The following is a 26005-nucleotide window of genomic DNA, read 5'->3' on the forward strand; positions in this document are numbered from 1 at the left end:
ATTTATCGTACTAATTTCGGCAAGCCTGGACTTAATGTTAGGAAGGCAAGTAGCCATGAAACCTAAAAGCAAAGGTAGGTAAATGACAAAACGCCCATAAAACTTCCCCCATCTACCGGACCGAAGTTTTCATAACTAGAGGGGGTGTTCTGTGTCTCCATGAATTAGTAGCGACCTCATTAACCCACATGAGCCCGCTCCCACTTAGATCACTATGGCATTAACAATTAAATGAACACTGACGATGCGCCGCCATGAGACACTTCCCCTCCTGCATGTGAAGGGTTGAAGTGGGTAATTGCATCAGCCAGGACTCACGAGGGCGGAAAGTTACTGTGATAAATTTCTTAGGTCATCATGCCGTCGTATTAAATTTGCAGCGCGGATAAGATTGGACCACCGCATTTATTATCGTGTGTCGTATGGAGTAATGACTTAGCGTCCAGTAACATGTGCCTGTACGCAAAATATGTTACTTTTCGCACATGTCCAAACCAGATTCAAATGTGATAAAAATTTCTTATGTTTTATAAGTAAGATACAACTAAGAGCTTCTTACTGAAATGCTTTTTCACTTATATTTCAAGCTTGATTAAAATAAGAAAGGAACAAAAGGTATTTTGCATAAAATAATTTAGTTAAATTCAATGTTAAGTTAATTGAAAACGACAATAGCCAATTATAATATCAGTGACTCGACTACAAAATAGTGTGTCTGGCACGCCTCTCAATAGAATGCCGACTTGACAATAAGGCTTAGGCCAAGTGGAGCAGTGGTTGTGGCCATAAAATGCGAAGAGAATGCTTCGTTTGGGCGGTGCTAGTGCTGTGATCGTAAGCGCGGTGCCGGCCACCTCTACCTAATGTGTCGCCAGTCTTTCCGCCCAGACAGTAAAGTGCACATGTTACGAGTTCTTACGACCCGGCCGCCACAACCCACTCCTAACATCCTTCACCAAATTCCACATTGGAATTCCATCGACCTTATTGGAAGTCAGACCCAACATGTAATACCAAACTAAATTCCTCTAACCACTTCACAAAATAATAAAACGATCGTCCCTCCATTATAAGCTGTCAACGATTTTCATAAATTTCCAATATGAACAAGCTTCTTGTAGCATCATAGCGTACCCATTGAGAACCGGTTGCTAATTGAGCTGTTATAAATACCGACTTTTGCATTCAGAAAGGAGCACCTCCTTTAATAAATTCGAACGAGTATCTCGACAAATAAAAAACTTCGATGTTAATGCCTCAAAGGTATACAATTTCAAAGGTATCGAATACTACACTTAAAATGAATAATGATAATAATATAAATACCGCGGCTATAAAACTGCGCGTGGGTTGTATTATGTCGGTACGACGAATTACTCCTTTCTGAATGCTATGGTATCTCAATAATAACGACAATCATTCGAGTGGCTTCTAAATATCATGAACTTCACTGTTACAATTATTACTTGTGTATAGGAGTATTATCGCGCTCGGAAGCCGTTCCGTCACGCGACTAGATAATTTAGTTCAAGGATCTACAAGTTAGATAGCACAAACTACGACTCGCTGTCCATTAGGTATAAATTTTGAATAGGCTATCAGAGAAAAACAATTCCAATTGTACTTTATAACAGAGGACATTTTGTGAGCGTTCAACAATAATAGTGCTGAACAAATTCCTTTCGCAATTTCGTAGCGTGTCGCGGTTCAATCCTGGTCTAATTACCGTAGGGCTGTGTTTGGTGTATCATCCAGTGTAAAAGGAGCCCTTGTAGCTTTGTCTTTACAATTATTGTGTATGTGTCTTGTACAGGGTCTTAGTACATATGGGGGTCTACTGTTCTTGGTCATGGTTTGTAGTAAAATAAGTGCGTACTGTTTATACCTTTGAGAATACGGTGTAATTAAATCACAAAATGACGAGGAACATTCATGTTTAGTGTATCACGGTTGTTAATACGAATTGGTTACAGATTGAAATAAATGCATTTTATAATTGCAGCAATTTAAATACTTACATTTTTATTAGTATTTTGTATAGTTACGACTTCATTTCTCTCATTTTTGATCACACATATAGCATCTATACATAACTGGTAATACATTAGTACATTATGACTTAGATATAATCTTTAATATAAAACTTAACAAGAGAAAAGTGCACACTATTGAAGTAAACATTTTTTAGAGAAGAGACTTCGTAAATAAATCGAGATCAGGACTGTAAACTTTACTTACTTTCGTTATTTGCAAATATTCTTCCAAAGCACAGCCTGTGGCTATAAATTCAAAACAGAAACAATATCGTAAAACAATTTCAGAAACATATAGCAAGAAAAATCGTCGGCCACCTCGAACCGTCAATAAATAAAAACAGTTTTTAATAAAAGTGCTGCGTCCAACTAGCGCGTGGCGCGGCGGCGCGACGCGATCCGGCACCATATTGCATCCGTACAGTATAAATTCGCTAATATGCCTGAACTCGTACGATAAAGCCTAAAATCGCAGAAGTTATTTTACTGCTGGAATAATTCTTCGGATTTTTGACAGCGCAATCGAAGTTTGCCGCTAGGCCCTGCCGCCGGGTTTAATTAAGAGCTGGTACAAACTCCAATTGCTACGTATCGGAGCTACGCTGCGCTGCCGAGGAATTGTCGGTTACTTTATGCTATTACACGCAAACTTCATTGATACTTTAATTGCTCCTGACTAATTTATACCTTTACTTATATTATTCCGGATATTTTCATTTTATGTATAAATGCAAAATTGTAAACTCTACTGCAATAAGTTGCAAGTTTGAAATACGTTATGCATTTACTATTATTTTTTGGGCCTTATAAATTGCGTTGCATGAGGTGGCTCTGAACTGAATTGAGAAATCATTTAACCTACCTTTAACAAATAGATAGTAGGTACCTACCTATGAACCAATCTAGAATTGGTCAGCTCCTGCCATGAATATCTCGATAGTGCAGACGTCATTTACAATTACTTGGTATCGTGCTCCGAAAGGTGAAGGCAAACGTCTCCCAACTCCCACACGTCACGTCAAACGACCGATCGGCAGCGCCCCTGTCTTGTCCAACGCATTCAACCAACTAGATACTAATACCCTAAAGATAGACGCATAAATATTTGCCAAGATTATCGTATTATCTCAATGTGTACTTATAGGTAAAGAAGATCTTAGATGGCACATATGAAAATCGTTTAACGCATGAAATTCCATTATGTGCGGGAATAAGAAATGAACCAAGAAATTGTTGATTAACAAATCATGTCAAGCAACATTTACAATAATTCAGCAAATTCGGCAATCGTGCACAATCAGTCTGGAGATAGGATTTTTTTCCATCGGTTGTCCAAAGCCCGTGTCCCGGCCGTTTCTAACGAGCTCATTGGAAATTCAAATGGAGCTGGACCGCCGCACCCTGTAATCAATAATATTACATGTACGTGCTTCCTGAAGTCGCCGCCTCAAGACCGCCTCACGAACACGGGAATACCATAGTAACAGCATGATTTCAACCAATATGATATCCGACAATTTGTCTCTAAACCAAATCGATATGATATCGATAAGCAGTTTATTACATTATACTCAATGAACATCAATTAAGGTAATTAAGTTTTTATTGGAAGACTTTCTACTCCCAAGGCAATGAAACACAATATTATTAATAGTACTGCAGTGGAACCTCTCACTAATTACCTCTTAAAGTTGTTGTTTATTCATAGAACAACTCACACGAGTGCGAGTAAAGGCTGACTTCAGTTATCTGTAAAGTGTAAATGAAGTGACAATCCTCGCAGCCTACGTTCGCATTAAACGATGCACTTACTTACTTGATCGCATTTAAATGAAAACGACTTGATAAAGCTAGCGTGTTTTACAAAAAACTAAATGCAATTACGGTTTTGATAGAATGCAACTTATATTATGCAAATAGTCGGTAAATGTTAACGAGTTCCATAGTAGGGGCACATAATGAGACCACATTACTGCAGATATCCTACAAATTATCAAAGTCCAGTCAAGTTGATTTTAAAGCCAGATCTCGATAGCAATTACAAAGTATTATTCATTCGGAGCATAGCGTACCCGACGATACTATTCGTGTAGTGGATGCGAAGAAAATTGCACTAACTAATGATCATATCGTTTCTTGAATACAAATTCAGGTCTTTCAGCACACGGCGGGCAGCGGCTGGCCTATTACAGCCGTGTTACACTTGGTAAATTGAAACGGCGTTATGATTTATAGTGAGACTTCGCGAGCCGGTATTACGACCAGCTTCCGACACGAACGTGACGAGAACTTCAACAATTCAACACAAATTAACATTTCTTCCCTATTCGCCGTAGAGTTTGCCTTTTATGTACCTACTTATTTTAATCGACGTTACTTGAATCACACATTTTGGGGAAAACGTCTTAGAGTAAAATGGCCCTTTCAAATGCGACAAAATGATTTGTACAGGAAAACAGTACTTGTGAAATATTCACACGGGCGCCGCATCGTTTTGCTCCGCGTGCGGCGCGAATTCAAAACACATTAATCTCATATAACAACATTTTAATGGGACGGTGTAAATTTCTTCAGTCCCAAATTAAATATCAAGCCAGGAATAGGATGTTCGCATGGAAATGGTGTTCGTTTAGCAAAAAGGTTGGCGGAATATGGAGAGGCTTCTAACTGGGAGCTCTTAGTTTAAAAGTCATATTTAGCTAATTACGCTGCGGCTGCGGTCGTGCGGATGGCGGTTTGGCGTACTGTGGCCGAGGACTCTGCTCAAACTGTATCTGAATATATTACGGCCGCACTGCATATAAAAAAGATAATGTAAGACCGTCGTGAGACATATCTTGAGGATTATAATTTGCTAATCAGCTCACTGATAAACTGTGTCAAGCAAAGAAGAGTATTTTTTGCAGAATTTAAGCAGTCATTTGTATGCACTATGTAATGGCATGTCGATATTGCAGCTGTGAGAAACGAGGCGTTTCATGTGAAGTAATAAAGATGAGATAATATTCTATATAAGTATACATGTCTCGTTATTATAAATACGCATTAGATGCCTTTTTGAAAATAAGCAAAGTGATAAATGAATTTCAAATTGATACTTCAGTAATAATATGCTTAAATTAAATAAGTTATTATTTATACTCAATAAAAGTATCTACCTACCAATTAAACAACTGATCTTTTCTTTTAATGTCATAAACTGGAGGAAAATAACAGTCTTCCGGTTGGACTTCTTACCTTTTCATTAAACTTCAGCAACACCACTTTAATATTCACTAGATTTGTAAACAGCTCCCCCTTTCAGTCAGGAGGTCTCAATTGACCTCTAGTCGATAATTTTTGCAGCCGTTAATGCTCTGGGGCACAAAGTTACATAACTATGATACTCTGGTGTGCAGTTTGCTCAAAAAGTTCCGTGCAAATTTATAACGACTTGGGATAATATGCGGGATTAGCTTCCCACCTTTACTTTTCTTAAGCTTTTCCACGGCCGCTGTACGTGCGAGTAAAACGATTCAAACAGATAAGGAAGAGGCTTTCCATATATTTGTCGTTATCGAGACAACGAGATTGTAGCGGTGGGCCCGAGAAATGTGTAACCATTTCACGAGGATCTCGCGAAAGAAATCCGACGAATAAGTATTTTTTTACGTTTTTTTAGCAAATATTCCGATTACAATCAAATATAAATTAATGTAAATAAGGTCGTTCGTTTTAATAAAGTACATATCTAACAACCCATCCATTGAATGCCAGGCAACATCTTGGGCACGTCTGATGGCAAAGAGATTGTTATCTAAATATTGACAGAAGGCCCTAAACGAGATCGAATCCCTTGTTACAAACAGAGTTAATAAATTGATTCAAGATAAACACGCCCCTTGTCGTATTTAAAGGATTAATACTATTTGAATATGGTACCGATAGCCGTTATACGATTACTAAAATTCCTTTCAGTTCGGATAACTATTTATAAATAGCTTATTGCCCTCGAGATTTTTTGGGTTTACCCCTAGGAACCACTTCGCTCTCCGGGATGAAATATTATAGTTTATTTCGCCCTCGGGACACGTACCTTTCAATAGAGAATGTAATAACCAAATCGATTGAATAGTTCCGGAGATTAACGGTATACTACATTTTAACAAGGACGTTATTTTCATGGCATATTTGTACGGAACATAGACTTTATGTGTGTAAATAGTATGCAAATACTAAGTAGCATTCGTGCCGAGTATTAGCATGCAGGGCTATTAGAAGTCCGTCAGTTTACAGGTATGGGTCTCAATGCATAGGTCGAGTGTTGTAACGATTGCGGTGTGCCCGTAGCCTTCGGATAGGCTACATACACAACATGACGTATATTAGTGAGGTATCGATGCGGCGAAGTGACCCGGTTACTTAGCGCCGGTACCTTATTGCGGTGCTCTTACAAGTGTCTAGGGAAACTGTGAGCTGTTATTACACTAGAATTTATGAGGTGAATTGCCCCTGCTATGTTCCAAGTTTGCCGTAAACAACAATACAGAACTTATCCAATGTTTGGTCCGCGCCGGCCTAATGTGACGTGCGGAATGGAAAGAAATCCTCGCTGAAGTATTCGTGTAAAGCTGTGTTATGAGAGTTTATTAGTTACTTGTACAACTTGCCTCGTTGTGTGCTAATGTTACAGTTTTATGTCACTGAGAAAGTCTCCTGACTTTATTTGTGTAATGAAAATCTAAAAGCATTACTTTAGAGAACAAATTATGTGTTCAGAAATGTTTTATGTAACTTGATAAAAGCGTTTAAAAATTGTATCCTTTTCATGTTAACCCTACATTACTACTCTTGTTGCGACACACAAAGAAACTACTCATACGCTTGCGAGGCGCATCATATTTACTAATGGTTTTATTAAAAACCTATTAGTATGATTGATATGTTTTGACTGTTTATGTAATTGTGTAGATTACTAAAAAAAGAAAAACACATTTTTAATTAATATTTATATATTTTTATTATAAAATCTTTAATCAAATAAATCTTAGAAACAAATTTTAGGAACTCAGGCAATTTAACAGTGTTCTCATTAAAAATAAAAAAATAAAAACTTAAAGTATACAATTCTCTTGAAAAATAGTGAATTATGAAGTAATCAACTAAAAAAAACTAACAATGTAACAAAAAAAATATTTTAGATGCATCCTATATATATATGAACTTGATGTATAGATTTTTGGCACTTGGCACACGTCATTTTGGACACCCTTTTCTTTTTAGATGTATACAATAAGAGCAATATCTTCTTTTTTTTGGCGGTGGTGGACCCTCATTTTCTCCAGAACAGTCATCGGAAGGTTTTTTTTAGGATGACTTCAATTATATCCCGGATATTGCGCTTCAACGTAGGTGCTTTTTTGCATCCATTCAGTAGTAACTGCGTGCTAAGTTTTTTCATAAATTGTCTTCGACTTAGGGTTTTTAATATTTTTTTTGATATTATATGACAATATATAACATATAAATTTACAAAAGATATATAGAGTAACTAATAATTAACAAAAAAACACTAACAAAATAATTTGATTAATAGCGTAAAACTTACATACAAACTACTCATACGTCTTTGGAGCGCCAAGGGTAGTAATATCAAAAAAACTATTACACTTACTGTAACGCAACCACCGTCCTGGGACACGTGCTGGCATGGACTGAGATGTCCTAGAACGTGAATGCCGTACGCGCAAAGGATAAAAAGATAAAGCAATATATCAAAAACGCGGGCGCCTCTGCGACGTAGAGTAGTAATCTAGGGTTAATAAAGGTGAATCCCATTATGAATACTTGCCATCTGAAAGCTTTTAATGTTATACATCACGCGATAATGTGTCAAGTTATTACTGTCGTTATGAGGGTATTTAGACACATGTTATTAGTTCTGTGATAAATTTAAATTGCTGTCATTATTTGACTAACATTTATTTTATGTTTCGTTATTATGTCATGTATCGTTACACCTCATTAATATTTTAGAGCTCACACACTAGCGAACTTTCTGCTCGGTTTTTCCGCGGGGTCGGTTAGTATGAAAGCGATAGTATTACACTTTTTGCTACTTAAACGTTACTGCTGCAATGTGTGTTTTCCATACATAAAGCATTTGCCTTCAAGGCAAACAGTCGTGATGTTTGTATAAAACTATTCCGCCATATCTCAGTTACATAACACTTCTGCTTAAAGTCGCATTCTTTGGCTGCCGGCTACGGTTGATGGCCCAGTTATGTGGCTTCAAGCAGTGCTCGCTCACGTACAACCTACCCTGCTTATTTCTAAACCAAGAAAAATGGAAACTATATTCACCGCGAAATAAATAAAACATAGTAAACGTAGTAGCAAAATTAATAAAACGAGTTTAGGTTAGAAGCTTAGCCCGCAATGGCTTGCTCCAAACCATTTCACATGTGCCGTTCATTAAGTGAATATGATCGATAGTTGAGCGGAACCGGAGGTTGGCCGTAGCGCACCGCTAGATCATTACTGATATGCGAATGGCGCCTGCGGTTCGAAAACGCCCTTCTGGTCGTTATTAATTGCCCCACGAACAAAAGCAAATGACTGTAGAGGTGATCCTGCTAGGGTGGGTCGACGTTATCCATTCAGCCGGTGTAGACGTCCGCGAAGAGAAATGTTCATTCACGATAGGAGAATTTATGACTTTGATTTACGCGAGACTTTTCACGTGGCGCCCTCGACGCCGTACTTCGTCCATAAATAGAGAAGGGTCCCCGGCTGACGTTTGCGAGGCACGTTATTATTGCATGTTACAGCTCGCGTCACTGTCAACCGACATTCATCCCCGCGCTCCACTGATACCGAGAGCGATCTTATTAGCATATCGGATTTCACCTTTTAAACGATTATGATATACGTTCGGGTGCGCTTCGAAGCAATAAAGCTGCTCTAGAGATTATAACGAAATTGGGGGAAATCCTGTAACTGGAACAGACTGCTGGGCACTTATTGTGATTTAGTGATCACGCAATAACTATTGTTCTGTGTTGTTGTTTGCTGCTTCACGATAATGAACATTTCATAAAGGAAAAATGATTGCAGTACCTATTTAATAGAAAATATTTTAAATATCATTAAAATTATAAATGCCTGTACGTAAACACAAATTGTTTAAAAAATATGAGGCTTAAAAATACGAAGTGTGGTTGTTGTCGTCACATTGTTCGGCCGCCATTGCAGCGGCAGTTAGGTAGTTTTATCTCACACAATTTCAATTTTTCATCTGCAGCTGTCAGCTCGGCGGCGGCAGATAAGTAACGTTCACGTTCGCGTCGCGTCCCCGCATAAAAGTTTGTTCCCCGCCAGTTTGTTCGCTCCACTTCCTTTTATAAACTTTTTGTATGAGCCGCCACCGGCGCGATATCAATAATTCTTACAATTTGTGCTCGTATTCAATCGATGGAAGCCGACTGCCGACTCAAACCTCATTCACTACGACATAGCGATAAACATCTTTACTTAGAATTGGCGTTTGCATGAAATTGTAATCTACACTATTAATCAGCCACGACGTGAATTGTGAGCCCTGACGTTGACATTCGTGATTTTAGTTCGATATTGCTTTCAAAAATAATAATAATGTCAAAGCGTCATGCTAATTAATGAGGCTTGCCTACCCTCGTAGGTACCCTTTATGTGGAGTTTACTAGAGTGAAGGTCAATCATGAGTTATATGCTTGTTAGATAACTAACTAAAAGCATATAGGTGATAACTTGATGTTCATAAGTGCACGGAAATAAATATGAACATCATAGCCGAGTAGGGTAACTGGGGCATTGTGGCACATAGTTTTCATAAAGTTTTATACAAGTCGTATTGAATTAAGCGAGCGGTTCGGCCCATAGATATCTGTATAAATACTTGTCTTGTTGAAGGTGGCTTTGTATTCAGGTCATTTGTATTACAAAGTCAATCAACATCCCGCTCCATTCAAGAAGTTGGACTATTGATAACTACAGTTGAAGCCTGTCCGATCTCCTCGTTTGTTTAGTGTTATTTTACGGACAGTTAATTAAAGCTGTGCGTTCTTAGTTTGACTTGTTGGAACTTTTACACCGATAACAACATTAATGAAAACTCGTCTGGATTTGGGCAAAGAGTGGCGGTGACAGAGGCGGGCGAGACGCAGGGCGGGCGGGGTCCGCCGGGTGGATGTGCCAGTCCGCGCCGCGCCGCACTGCCGACCTTACGTCGCCGCCGTCGTCGCGACGCTCTCACTACGCTCGCGATCGCGAACCCCGATATTTTCAGACTATTTATGCCGCGAAGTACACGCGTGCAATGATGGGGACTGCCACCCTCCCGGGACAAGAGGCCTACGACTGTGTTCAGTGTACCGTTTGGATGTGTTTTCGTTTGAAGTAACATGTGCTGAAGGCGAGTTCCGTTTCTATGGGTGCACTGGTTCGTCGCCCTACGCGGTCTGTCACCCACTTTTGATGATTAGAATGAACTAGTTTGTGACGCACACTACACACGATGGCAGTACTATGATGCTATTTTGGTTAAACGAACGACTTATTAGAGTCCTCCGTCCTGTTCGACAGTGATCAATGTGAGATACCTATGATTAAGTTTAAAATTACCTAATGTAGCTTTGTAAAACATTATTATACCCCCACAAATACCCACAAAACCGAAATGAAATTGAGTAATTTTCTTTTAGTCCAAAGATAAATTACGAGGTCTCGGTAAAATTATATTCGTGGTTCCGAAACTTTGCCATTAATTATTTTAATTACAAGTTTCGTACGTTGACCTTTTTGCTTTGTATTTTTGTGTTCATACGTACGTAGAAAAATTACTTCAAAATATTTAAATGTGGCAGACAGTCTTGCACGCGATTCTATTTCCCTAAGTTAACGAGGTACGCGGAAAAACGTTTATCTAAATAAGTTTGCTAATGTATAGAATTAGTTGCGCGCCCACCACGCGGAACACTAAACTAAACTATATGTAGGGAAGAACTTTATTTTTCTCCATCTTGCTAACCCGCATTTATGGCTGAAACTTGTTTAAAAGTTTAAGCACTACCTTTCTTTTTACTTGGAAAAGAAAATGTTACGCTGAATGTTTCGGAAAACTCGCTCATTTACAGCAATTAAATAGTTGCAAGTTTGACTAACACAGAAAAAGATAAACATAAAAATATCTAGCTTTTATTTATGTGATTATAAAATTATCTAAAAGAAAGCGCTACATTTTTATATCAGCTGTTAGCTTCATGCTCATAGACAAACTTGCAGACTATGGTCGGTGTGTTCGTAACTCGTACCAGCGTACAGCGTGTGCAATTACATGATGCTTTAATTTATGCTAGCTAGTTACTTCTTAGACCCGGTTCAATGCCAGTTTAAGGCTGGTAAAATTTTTGAGTAGAAAAATACTTTTTAAATATTTAAGAAAATGTTCGCCTAAAAGAGTTTTGGGATATTATAATACGCGCTAAGTTTATCCTAGTCTAGAGGTTCGTTCAGTCTAAGACATTATCGCGCGAGACGTCAGTCGGACGGCGAAATGCACTCAACTGCATTTTATCGCTGCTGGTAATAAAATATCTCGCGTCGCTTCTTGATTGGCAGTATAATGTTCCTTTCTAGTAATAAAGTTAGTATTTTTCATTCGATTGATGAGTGTATTCATATAAAACGGTAAATCCGAATGAATAAAACGGGCTGTGTCGAACATGTGGCAGCATTCGAGCGTCAGCTTAAAGCCTACGCGTATCAGAACGATTTTCCTTATTTTCCTCTTCCACCTTTCATGATTGAAACACATGGTATATGTAAATAAAGCTACAATGTTTTCTTTTCACCGGTATTCGACCTCAGGTACTTACACGAATAAAAAATTGTAAGCCTACGCCGTAGCAATTGCCTACGGCGTAGCAAGCTTAGTAATTTAATATTATGAGTATTATGACCCATTATTTTATTAATATTGTAAGCTCACTAAACTATTATTCTAATGTTTCAAACATTAGCCTACATAAGCACGGTATATGTTGAGTACCTAATTGTAATAATATTTAGATTAATGATAGATTTAGGTACCTACTATAAAATGACGGTATTGTCAATCTCAGAAGATCTATTGAAACTTTTTTATGTCTGTTCATACTACGTGCTGAGCATCGCACCCAATACATGGACAGCAAGTTATTCCAATAATTGCTCTATTTTTATAGATTGACCATTGAACAGAATTAATATTGAACGAAAAATTTTGCTATGCATACCAATGTAAAAAATAAAAGTTAAAATATAGCATCACTTCTGTTTTTTTGGATTTGTAAATACAAAAATTTATATAAACAAAACATTTTGAACACATTTAATACTCCAAATTAATCTGTGTTGGCCCGTTTTGCAGTGAACTTTTACATAATCAGAAAATGTTGATATGCAATCTACCTTAGCTGTAACCCTTTGAAAGACAACAAGCATGATATCGTGTTATCAAGCAAGTCAGTCTTGAAATTAGTTTACATTACCTCTATAGATAAAGAATACTTTCAGAAGCCATTATGAGTTATACACCGTGTGACACCCACACAATTGTCACAGTGTGCGTCACCCTCACAAGAGCCCCAGTCTGTCACAACCCTGGCCACTCAATGTGAAGAATGTTCTGACAAGGTTACAAGTGTGAGTAATAGCAATAGAACATATATATTTTCAGATAAGTTTGGTCAAGGCATTGGAAGTATTTTCAATCAGTGTTCGCAGCAATATTTTTTAAATCACTGTGTACCTGGTGCCAGTTTTAGTCACTTAATTCAAAATATTAAGTCATCTAAGCTTACCCCAGGTTCAACTGTAATATTAATTTATGGGGATAGCTTGGCAGTTACTAAAAACGATTTATTAGATTATGTAAATTTAATAATAAATTTAGATAAAATTAATTTCATATTATGTGCACTACCATATTCTTATAGCTTATCGGCTGAACAAAGTAGGCACATATTTGAATTGAACATGTTCCTTTATAATAGGACTTGTCAATTAGTTAATGCTATTTTATATTTTGACATAAATGAGTTTATTTCTGATTTTAAATTGACAGAGTACTCAATGTATTTACCAGCTAGGTGTAGGAGACTCATTGCTAATCTTTTAGCATATATTATACAATCTGACACAGGTATGTCTAATGTATCTAAGGATATTGTTAGTAGTAATACTAACATAATTATTGATTCGCCCAGTAGTTTAAACTATTAGGCGCGACAAAGGATGGGCCTCATTTATTGAATGTTGTACATCAAAATATGCAGGGCTTGTCTGGCAAAGAATTAGAGTTAAGTTTATTTTTGGAGAACCATAATGTTCATGTTCTATGCTTAACTGAACATTGGCTAAAAGAACATGAAGTTTCATTTATTAATAATAATAATTACACTGTGCAAAGTGCGTTTGTAAGAAGGAATGCTATTCGAGGCGGTTCTTTAGTTTTAGTTTCAAACTTGTTAAAATGTAAACAACGCCCTGATTTAGATAATCTTTCTATCGAGCGCACTATTGAGCTGTCTTGCGTGGAACTTGAGCGCTATATTATTGTTTGCGTTTACCGGCCCCCCTTAGGTGACTATAATAAATTCGAATCAGTTTTTGATGATTTACTTAATAAATTAAAATCAAGCACCAAGGGTAAAATTATATGTGGAGATTTTAATGTTAACATTTTGGAAGATTCTCCTTTAACTATAAGACTTTTAAACTTATTCAAGTCGTTTAACCTGGTTAACTTATTTTTTGAACCAACTCGCATTACCGCAACTTCTTCTACCTGTTTGGATAACATATTTAGCGACACTGAGGCCTCAAATGACTTAGTCATCAACCATCTCACGTCTGACCACTGTGGACAAAAAGTTAGTTTTCCCATGTTAGTTCACACTGAGCCACTTAAAATAGTATGCAGACCCTATTCAGCTAGTCGTTGTGTTAGATTTAAAAGTAACGTAACAAAAAATCTGGAACCTTCTGTTCTTGATAACGATGACCCTAACGCCATTTACGGATCTCTATTCGGTGTTGTACAGAAAGAGTTCAATTCTACGTTCAAGACCAAAACCTTAAATATTAAAGGTACCTCGGCCAAATTCAACCAATGGGCCACTCCAGGTATTTATAAAAGTAGAGCGAGACTATATGAGTTATACGGTATGAAAACTTGTCGATTTGATGATAATTTTGTAGAGTATGTTAGACAATATTCAAAAATATTTAAAAAGGTCTGTAACTTTGCAAAATCAAAGTTTTTAAGTGAATCAATTAAAAACTCCTCAAATAAAATTAAAACAACCTGGAGAATCATAAATAATGAAACTGGCAAGTCAGTGAACAATAGAAATAAATTGGAAATTAAATTAGATGACAAACTTGTTAGTAATGCGGCTGATGTAGCTAAAGCTTTTAATGAGTTCTTTGCGGATATACCAGTAACCACGACTCGCTCCTTAAATTCATCCTCGACAGACGCTGAACAGCTTATGCGTGCTAGTGTGCCTCAATGTAATTCTTTGTTTAGTTTTGAACACGTTACTCCAATTGATGTACTAAATGTTTTTAAAACTCTTAAATTAAAAAATACGGGTGATTTTTTGGGATATTTCCATCAAGCTGTTAGCTAATATAATTGACGTTATTGCTCCCTACCTTGCGATTACATTCAACAAGTGCATTGACACTGGTGTTTTTCCTGACCTCATGAAACACAGTAAAGTCATACCTCTATTTAAATCAGGAAATAAGACGGACATTACTAATTTCAGACCTATTTCCATCTTACCTGCGTTTAGTAAAATTTTTGAAAAGTTGATACTCAAGCAGCTGCTACGATATTTCAATGTAAATAGCCTCCTTCATACAGAACAATATGGCTTTACAAAAGGTCGTTCAACCACTGATGCTGGTGTTGCCCTTTTAAAACACATTTATAATGCATGGGAAAATTCTCAAAATGCTATTGGGGTCTTCTGTGACCTTTCCAAAGCTTTTGATTGCGTCCATCACGATACACTTTTACGCAAATTACGCTGTTACGGAGTCCAAAACGGAGCTCTAAACGTAATAGAATCGTATCTCCAACATAGATTGCAATGTGTAGATGTAAATGGTGCTAAATCATCGGGCCTTCCAGTTCAGCTAGGTGTGCCACAAGGCTCAATATTAGGTCCATTCTTATTCTTAGTGTACATTAATGATTTACCTTACCACCTCAAAAATATCTGCGATGTTGTATTATTTGCAGATGACACATCTCTTATCTTCAAAGTTGACAGAAATAGAGAGCAATTTGACGACGTAAACAGTGCACTCTCAACAGTTACGCACTGGTTTACAACAAACAATTTAGTACTAAATGCTAAAAACAAAATGCATTAAGTTCACTTTGCCTAATGTAAAAACCTAGGTCCTAATGTTATCCTAAACAACGAGGTTCTTCAAACCGTTGCATCTACCGTGTTTTGGGTATAACAGTTGATACAAAACTTCAGTGGGGTTCACATATTTCTAGCCTCGCGGGAAGGCTTAGTTCTGCTGCCTATGCCGTCAGAAAAGTTAGACAGTTCACTGACGTCGACACTGCGCGATTAGTGTATTTCAGCTATTTTCACTGCGTCATGTCCTACGGTATTTTGTTGTGGGGCAAAGCCGCTGATATAGAGAATATATTTATTATACAAAAACGTGCTATTCGTGCAATATACAAGTTAGGTACCAGAACTTCCCTCAGAGAGTTGTTTAAAGAAATTGGTATTCTCACTGTAGCATCACAGTTCATCTTTGCCAACATTATGTATATTAGACAGAACCTACATTTATATACCAAAAAAAGTGAAGTCCATAGCATTAATACTAGAAATAAGCATAAACTGTGTGTACCCTATCACCGGCTTCATAAAGTGCATGACACATTCCTGGGTTTAGGTATTCGTTTTTATAATAAGCTTCCTTTGAACTTACAAGAACTGCCGTTTAATAAATTCAAAGAACAAATTAAGGCTGTTCTTATAAAAAAAGCATATTACACCATCAATGATTATTTGAATGATAAAAATATTTGGTCGCCATGATGAACGCAAGACAGCTATATTAGCTATATTATTTAGATAATTTAAATTTCTCCCATTCAATTTCTTGACTCAATGACATTTATTTTATTTTTATTTATTATTTAATTATTATTTTTTAATGTTTTTACATTATTGACAAGATACATTCTTTGTATTAATTTTCTGTTTTGGATTTTAGTAAAAAATACTACTTAGCGGGAACTGATAATTTAATCTTGATATTGAGTTGTGTAGCAGTGAGTACGTCATGCTCCCTTAGACGGCACTGCTTGCGGTAGCGTCGGCGGTCGGGTTGCCTTCCTCCCTCAAAAATGTGCGAGGGGGGCGATGGCTGATCCTCGCGTTATGCTCGTGAACGGGTGCTGCTTGTGGTGCCAGGTCGTCTTACTGACTATATATAAGTTTTTTTTTGTTTTTATTTGTAAACTCTTTTTATTTTACATATGTTCTGGCTGAGCGGTCTAATTTACTAGTTTACAAAAGAATAGCACATGTAGGTGGGTACTCCCTGATATACTATTAAGTGTAAATAATTGGAGGCTATAATTTTCTGTTCATCAAACATATTCAATGCTTGAGTTAGTAAAGGTATGTAGGGTGAGTGCTAGCTAGCATGTGGTGTATAAATTATTTTACTGTATTGTCCTTTAATGTAATATACAAATTAAATTGTATACAAATGTACATCTCAAACAATGTTTAAGGTTCTTCTAACCTAACAGACAGACGTGTTGCTGGGGAGTTTGTTCCGCCACTTCTTCTTCCCAGCAAAAACACATAGGAAGTGGTGAAGGGTGGGCGTTTTGGGGGCTGTCTTTTGTAAATTTATTTTTTGACGTTCGAAAAGTGCTGTTTTGCAGCCAAGTTTGAATAAATGACTTTTGATTTTTTTTTTGATTTTGATTATAATTCCCAATTATATATATAAAAAAAAAACATTTCATAATGTAGCATAACTTTTATTAGCGACCAACCGTTTTTCTCTTTATTTTATTGGCATACATATCATAGTTGTTAATCTGCCTATACCTAACTCAGAAAATATCGTAACGGCAATTTCTGAAACAGACGCCATATGTTATTGTCTCCAAATACACATAACGTACCCGAAAACGGTTACACCCTTACCATCAATGTGTCTTGGTTTATAGCACTTAAGCCCGATCTATTATCGCCCTTGTAATTTTCAATGCCATAAATCGTCGAACAACATATTATAGCCCTGGTATTGATAGTCAAGCCTAATTGTTATTGCTCACCTTGTTTAGCATGATGTCACTACGAAACCGTATGCCCAAAACGTTTTAACACGATTTGTTAATAAACACATGCCTAGCAAAGCTAACATTTATTAATTAATACGCAGAAACAATTAGTTTAGGGAGTGGTAGGTAAACCATACTCGCGCTGATGGCTCGATATTGGTCGGTTAAGCATCGGTCGGGCCGCTCGTTACTTGGCTGGGTGAACCTTTACCGCACTACACATGATTTCTCCTCGCCATGATTAATGTTAACCCGTACCTTTTTAAACACATAACAAGAGCTACGTAATAAACTCTCTCCGGGACTTCATGTTTCCTACTGCCGTAATTTTACTGCTTCTTTACGCATTTCAGAGTAAATAAAACAAAATATAAAACAAAAGAGGGACGGAACAGCTGATCCGTGTTTTCCATGTTTTACCTCGAGCAAGTACGAAATATTTGTCAAATTCGTGGCTTAAATATATGGCCTCCTGAGAAATAACTTCGGTCGTATTTTTGCTGAAATTAGAAAAGCATATTTTCGTATTCCTTTTATCAACATAGGTGGATGTATTATTCATATCAAGCCTTATAAAGTTTTGAAAATGAGGTTTAAAAACCTTTCTAATAGATTTTTTGGGTTATACTAAGAATAATTTATTCGGGTATTATTTTATCAAAGAGATATATTAATGGATTCTATTTGCGTACAAGAACGTCCAAACACATCAGCGTACCTGCCCTCTTGTTGGCTATGCGAAGCGTCGCTGAAACTGTACGCTACCGCGGGGCGGTGACGTCACTGTGACGTTTACTAAACTTCACACACTAGCTATCAAACAAATAGAACAAGCATTTTTCCGATTGAAGTGCTTGTTTTTGCACGTTGTCTTTTTTTGCAAACAACGCGGGTTATATCAGTGTTTACATGGAGCTAACATTTTTAATTCATACTCGTCTAGATTGACATTGAAAAATGGAATAAACAAGGGATGGAATTAATGTTTTTTTTTCCATTTTTGACCAAAAAGTAAACCCTAATGCCAGTGAACGAAAAAACTCAAAACTCTAGGTTTGTATATGCCTGGGGTCAGTAGGGTAATTCCTGGCATGAAAACCTAATAATCCATTTTGTCTAAGCCAAGCCAGCCAAGCTAGGCATGGCCTAGACTGTATGTCCAGCTAGTTTACACCTAGTTGACTAATGAGGCATATGGTTTTAAGACTAGTCGAATAATAAGATATGTTGTTACAGCCTTTTTTATCGTCCCACTGCTGGGCACAGGCCTCCTCTCACATGGAGAAGGATTGAGCATTAATCACCACGCTTGCTCAATGCGGGTTGGATAATAAGATATACTTACCTAAAATAAAAACTTAATTCGCATTTTCAAAACCATATTAAGAAAAACGTTTATGTTCTAGGATTACCCCATAAGATTTAAGGTGGTCTTTAAATTCTAACACCATTATCGTGTTCCAGCTCTCGTAAAGCTTAAAGAAATTATGTCCGACCGGGAACGACCAACATTATTCATTTCACTAACATTTGTCACACCTAGTAACGTATTTTCGGCGTAAAGTGTGTCTCTTCTTAGTAAGTGCAAGTTTTCAAACATGAGCTCCGTATGAGCACGTATAAGGAAAAATACCAAAAGTGTTGGTTTCGATGTCATTCAAATTGCAAAACAACTAATAAGGATGAAAACGCACAAAAATAATGCTACTCAATTTCACATTATAATCAACACAACAAAATTGCTAATATTATAATTAATCAGCTTCAGCAATTTGAGTACGAAGTGTCTGTATGTAGATACTTTTTGGGTCATTTAGCTATAAAACCGCATTAGAATAATATATTCGTATAATTGAGGATTTTTGTGACCAACGCAGATGCTCAATAATGAATAAGGGTACAGTAGGCACGGCAAGCATTTAAAATTAGTAGCTCCCTAATTTGAACCGGGTCGGCAGTCACGAGTCGTAACTTGCTGTCCCTCAACTTTTATGTAATGACTTTTGTTTGTTTTTAATTTAATTAATTCCAACGGATTATCCTAGTTATCGCAGGGATTCACAGAAAAGTTTAATATTGACTCCCTCGAAAGGTCGACGAACGCATACTCATGTTTGTTACTTTTGTATTAGTGTTACAAAGAGTGCCGATAAATTAAATCAGTATCCCTGTTGCGATACTTGCTTGTTACGTTCGTATAGGTAGTTTGGTAATCTAGTTATATAACTCACACGTGTCAAAATCAGAGAAATAAATACGGTTAATTTAAGTTAGGGGTGTTTGTTTACTCACGTCGCTACTTCTTTGTCTGGCGTCCTGTGTAGCGCTGCGCCTCTTACCCGGCGGAGGTGCGGCGCGCGGGCGCTTCTCCTAACACAAAAGATAAATACCACCGTCGAACAAGACGAGTAATTGAGATAAACAGACGTGTATTCTACTACATAACTTTCTGCCTTCCGATGTAACGCATAATAAAATCAACCAAGTTTCTTCCCTAACTGAGTAGATTCAGTTAGTAGACTGTACGTTGATTAACGGGCATTATCGTTGGGCACACAATCTGATTAACCTTTTATAATATCATTAGCTGTTGCTGCAGATTATATCAGTCCCTAACTCGAATAGCATCAGCGTATCTGCCATCTCCTAATGGATGTGTAATTCATTTACAGCGTCTTTAATGATGTTTTCTCCAGTGAAACATAAGCTCAAATGAGGCGATTAAGCGTTGAAGATGAACAGGCCGGGCTACGATTATACCGTGCCTGCATCCACCACCTATTACGCGAGTAATAACCGGCCACCGCAATACGAGCGCGGCTACGGACAGCTCACAGCCGGTCCTCTCTATAGCCCCTCCTCCCATCCCCTCTCCAATTACGCAGATGTATATGAGGGCAACAACGATACCACTCTCAGAGCAGAAGAGAGGCACTGGTACATAGAGAACCATAAAAATTTACAGCCGAATTATGACGTCAGTGACGCCATACCTCAAGATGCCAAAGTTAAGAAAGAGGAGGAGAAGAAAAGCGAAGTACCAATCAGACGGTCCGATGCAGGGCAGCCGCGACAGAGAAGGAAAGAGGACCGCTGCTCTTGCGAGTGCTGGCCTAGTACCGACAATAATATCGTGCAAGATAGTACAGGGAACGAGACGACGAGGTCGCTGTCGGGGGTCGACATGGTGGCCTCGTACGGTGTGTACGGCAACCCTAGAGATGACGAAAGTTCAGGATTTGCGCGGCTGTCGGAGAAGAGTGGTGTGTACGGACAAGGGAGCGATGCTCCAGTGCAGGGCGTGATAGTGAACCAGCAAGGGAACAGCGCGGTGGTGCGCGCGCCGTCGCCCGCGCAGCCGGGCTGCAGCCGCTGCTGCGCGTGGTCGAGCGCCGCGCCCGCCGCCAACTCGGAGGACTACTGCTGGATACACTACTGCCGCCCCGCGCTCATAGTTTTACTACTATTGTTTTTTCTAGTCTTGTTGGGCGTTTCTACTGGTTTCTTACTGACGAATAACTGTAAGTATTCGAATAGTTTAATTAATTTATCTTATAAGTATTAATTAATTTAAGACAGCGGCCTTGTTTTAATAGATCGTGATGAGCAAAACACTGCAGGTATATCATAACTTGCGTGTAATATTTTAATCATAAGGACAAAAGCATAACTACAAACTAAACACAACGTATATTAAAATATTTCAACAAACAAATGCAGATTCATAAGTTACTTATCCAAAAGACCGAAGTTCTACCCTAAAATAAATCTTTCTCTTTCTTCAATTTGATGTTGTAAAACCATTTCCATGTTTTAAATGGACGCTTCTAGAAATAAATACATGGATTGGTGGAGTGACAAGTGCATTCGCTCCTCGCTAACCCGATTAATTCGATCAACTTGATCATTGCCGCCCATAGATAGATAAAGCCCATCGACACTACATGTCTGTAGTGTCACTCGATTCACGCCCGGCGATATTTAGAATTTATTTCCATTTCACCAATACAATCGGTATAAAAATAAATTATTTCCTCCTTTTTTATTGGGACTAACAAGTCCAAACGCTCGGCCGGCTGAAAATTCCAGCGCAACCAGGAACTATAGCGCTTACCAATCAAATCCGCCAAGCAATTGTTTTTGCTTACTGGGACCAACTACTATACAGTTTACGATCGCCACTGTAAATCAATGCATTCCTTACTTTTATATTCCGTATCGGATTGTTTATATATGCCTACATATAAGTACAATATAAACATTGTTTTGCATAGCACATAAAGTTTTTGAAGTCACAACTGCACAGATAATAAAGTGTTCTAAAACAACGAAAACATAAAGCAAGCAGTTTTAATTCCAAAGGTATTAAAAAGTTTTAAGTATTCCAGTTTTCAGATTTTGAACAAATTATGATTTCGAGACGTAGAGTTGTGAAGTTGCACCTGCAACGAAATCTCCCGACGCCTGGCTGTTACAAACACCACTTAAATGTCAACAAATGCGCGGTGTTTAAATATAACTGCTACAAAGTATAAAAAATAATATTTCAGCTTACTTCTTCATGAAATGTTGCCGATATACATTTTTATGTAACCTATATTGGAAACCTACTTGTGTGCTGAGCATTTTTTTAAAATAAAAATGCCAATTCAATAGAACTGACTGTTGCCAAATAATTTATAATTAAAAAAAAAACATTAAATGATTTCATGGAAACGGGCACAGCCTACACATTTAATTATAAGGAAAATACACCTAAATGTTCTAAAAGATTGTGGTTATCAAAGAAAATAAAGGGCTGTGTCCCTTTAACCTCGATTTAAGTAAATCGAAAGACATATACACAGTTATACTGGCTGGTGTATGAATACCGGGTTCCATTCCGTTCCGCTCGTTTTTCTCTCTGGCAGAACATTAATTTTAGTGGCACTCTGGGCGCACACTCACAGTAGGATTTTCAAATTGCGGTGAAACCATTGGAATTAAGGAAGTAGCTTAAATATTCATGGAGTCACGGAAATATTTAAAAAAGGCCTTTTCAAGTATTGTCATTTGATTTTTAAGTAAAATCCGACGTTTCATTTAAAAAATTATCCCAAGATATAAGAACAACAAACGACTTTCAAAATACAACTGAACACCTTATTTAAATTTCACTTCAAAATTTTCTTACAAAAGCTTTTTGACATCAAAGAGCAGTTTGGTGTCGTCAGCCCTTTATGTTGCTTTAAAAACCCTTGCACAATTTGTGATGGGGAGTTTGAATGACGTCACGACTTCAGTCACGTTACCTGCCGTTTCTGTTTTAATTGCGAACATTGCAATAACAGCGGGAATATTTTAAAAATCATTGCTTTAATGAAACTTAAAAAAAAATTATATAATTTTAATTTAATTATTGCATCAAAGTTGCCCAGTTATGTGTAACATATTGCTTTCATGGCTTTTCATGAAGAAAATTTTATTCGCGTACAAACTTGGATGTAGGACGTGTGGCGCAAAAAGTTGCCGTCCAACTTTCAGAGTAGTCGATTAACTTTTAATTAATGAAAGGCAGAGCTTCGTTCGGGAACAGTTTTCTAGATATTGATAAAATCGACAGCGCCATTTTGTCTGATAGACAAATGGAAAAAGTTCAAAATGTACGGTCTGCAGAAGTATGTGCTGATTCCAGTGGAAGCTCCATTAGTATAGTCATATTATTTGCAATTCGAAATCAAATGCTATGTGGACTGTCTTAAATCTTTACTAATTAACTTATCAGTAGCTTTCTACACATTTCACATATTTTGCCATTGAAAGACTGAAAGGAGGCGTAGGTCTCATCAAATCAGATTTTCGCTACCTACCTAACAAGCCATCGCCTAACAAATCCAGGTCACTGACAAAGCCTTTTGATTTACCGAGAGCGACCACAAATCTATTACTATTCCCTACCCACTAGACCTTCAAGTAGGTATACACGACAATCATACGAGATCCGAGATAACGTTTCACATATCTGCGTAGTGATATTGGTTTATAATTCTCAGTTATTGGCTGTAGAATGGTAGCCGATAAACGGAAATAGGTTGCCATACCACATAATTGAGACCTAATACTGTGAGGTTATTGGCAAACAGTAACTGTAGATACGGCTTTGAGCAGGTACTCCAAATGAGTTCATATTATACTGGTATTGGTTTAACCATGATTATGTTCGATATATTTCTTAACAACATGGAAATTGCAAAAAGGTACACGCAATTAATAATCGTCGATGATACCCATAAGTATCAAGTCGGACGCTCCCCCTCGGTACCTAGTGGATACTTGAACAAAAAGATAAGCCGATACACTTTATGTTTCCTTTCGTTAAAAATCACCATGCAAATTAAGTGGATTACGTGAATATCATTAAGGCTTATTACTTGGAAAGGAGTTTTTTAAGGCTGTATTAACAAGCTCAATTCATGGATGATATGTATACAACAAGAGGTGTTCATTATCATACCATTCATAAAAAGAATAAATATAGAACAAAAACGCGATGTCATAGACTGCACCTATACAATAACTACGACTAAAATTGATAAAAAATCGAATTTATGTTTCCACTGTAACATAGTTTTTTTATTCTCCGATACTAAACACAAGATTTATCTAAAAATAACTGATAGGCATAGGTATTATAACAAGAAACGGACTTTATAATCCGCTTTTAGTATCAAAGCTTTATTAAAAAGAAAAAACCGGCCAAGTGCGAGTCGGACTCGTGCACGAAGGGTTCCGTAAATTACAGTTAAATCAACCTATCTCAAAAACTATAAGAGATACTTTGATCAAACCAAAAATCGTTGAAAGAGTTAATTAGCATGCATCACCTCTATTTTTTTTAGAATTTTATACCCCGTAGTTATAAAAATAGAGGGGGGGGGACATACTTTTTACGACTTTGAGAGCTGATATCTCAAAAACCGTTCACTTTAAGAAAAATGTTTTTTAGAAAACTTTATATCATTTTAAAAGACCTTTCCATTGATACCCCACACGGGTATGTACATCGAAAAAAAAAATTTCATCCCTCAGTTACATGTATGGGGGGCCCCACCCCCAATTCTTTTTTTTACTATTTAGTGTCATATTTTTGTAGCGGTTCATACAACACATATTCCCATCAAATTTCATCACTGTAGTACTTATAGTTTCCGAGTAAATCGGCTGTGACAGACGGACAGACGGACAGACGGACAGACGGACATGACGAAACTATAAGGGTTCCGTTTTTGCCATTTTGGCTACGGAACCCTAAAAAGTTAAGGGGATTATTCGGCAACAGATTTTTTTTTCAGTAGATATATGATGAAAACAAGCGAAAAATCATGACCGTGTCTCTTACAACACTTGGGAGACTTTACCTAGAAATGTGATGGCCCCACTCGTAATTAAATTCAAATATTTGGCGTCGTCGTGCGTTCTAATTTCTTATTAAAACTTTCTTGCTTGGGTCTTGATTTAGGAAAATTAGCATCACAGAATATTGTAAGTAATTTTCTATTCAATATTCCCTGACAAATAAGCATATGAAGTTCGAATAGTCGGATCAGTAAGCAATTTTGGGAAAAATAAATATTTTATTTAGACTTTAGATTTTGATTCTGTATTATGTGAATTAAATAAAACCTCTTCTACATAAATTGAAGAATTTGAATTTAATAAAAAATACAAAATTAGTTTACAATGTAATGCATGTGTTATTATGTGAATATAACCTACCTACTTCGTCGGACTATTTTAACAATACATATTATATCAATACAAAATTAACCAAATATGGTCCTCGAGTAAAATAATACAACATAATAAAACAAAAGCTCCGTAGTTATTAATATCGTTCGATGTCAATATAATAAAACAACGTACACAATACAGACGATATTTATCGTCTTGTTCAACTAAAGAACATTTTATTTATCTTCGAATAAATCTGTTTGGCATATAATCGAGCGTAGGCATATAGGGCTTGAACACACCTTAATAACATAGTTGGTCCATTGTTAGCAGTACGTAGATTGTGGTAGAACAATAATTAACTATGTTCGACGTTAAATAAATTATAGTTGGAATATAGAACTGGCGACAGCTTACCTAAGTAGTTCCAGTAGTTCCACAACTGCTATTAGATATTCATAGGGGAAGGCCAAGTTTATGGGTTAAAGCGCTCCTGTAAGATTATTCTGTATTGCTAATTGCTAAGCAATGTGCATAATGTGGTAAGTTTCTGCCACAACACGGCTTGAAATCCTTCCTTAGGAACCTTGTCTTTTGGTAGGCTTATTTGGGTCCGACATTATGAGCCGTTTTAATGAATCGTAAAAGTGATAAACAATAGTTTAATTTGAAATTGCATGGTTACTTTACATCATATTATTTTTCTTGTTTTTGTAAATAGTAAACAAATACCAATTTTAAAACATGGGTATGGTTTTTGCATAGAGCCATTGATTTCACACACTTATTAATAAAGTGCCTGGGTAGTATGACCATGCTCACTGAGTGAAGTATTAATAATCTCGTGTCGACATAACGT

General features: G+C 37.1%; 1 protein-coding gene across 7 annotated transcripts in view; it reads left to right on the top strand.

The window, feature by feature from the left end:
* The window catches only part of LOC110375839 (agrin), a 142935-nt gene that overhangs the window by 84499 nt on the left and 32431 nt on the right, over positions 1-26005 (top strand). For 3 of the 7 annotated variants that reach the window (XR_007510458.2, XM_049836753.2, XM_049836758.2), the window contains exons 1-2: positions 10232-10642; positions 20109-20957. The exons of 2 other annotated variants lie outside the window; for them this stretch is intronic. Coding sequence is in view for 4 of the 5 variants with exons in the window: in XM_049836753.2 (XP_049692710.2) it covers positions 20171-20957 (787 nt within the window). In the remaining variant the exon portion in view is untranslated. Of the gene's footprint in view, positions 1-10231; positions 10643-20108; positions 20958-26005 lie in introns of those variants that run through there. 2 more of the 7 variants (XM_049836755.2, XM_049836754.2) reach the window with 2 other exon arrangements.

This window comes from Helicoverpa armigera, chromosome 3 (assembly GCF_030705265.1).
Source record: "Helicoverpa armigera isolate CAAS_96S chromosome 3, ASM3070526v1, whole genome shotgun sequence".
Taxonomy (NCBI): Eukaryota; Metazoa; Arthropoda; class Insecta; order Lepidoptera; family Noctuidae; genus Helicoverpa; species Helicoverpa armigera.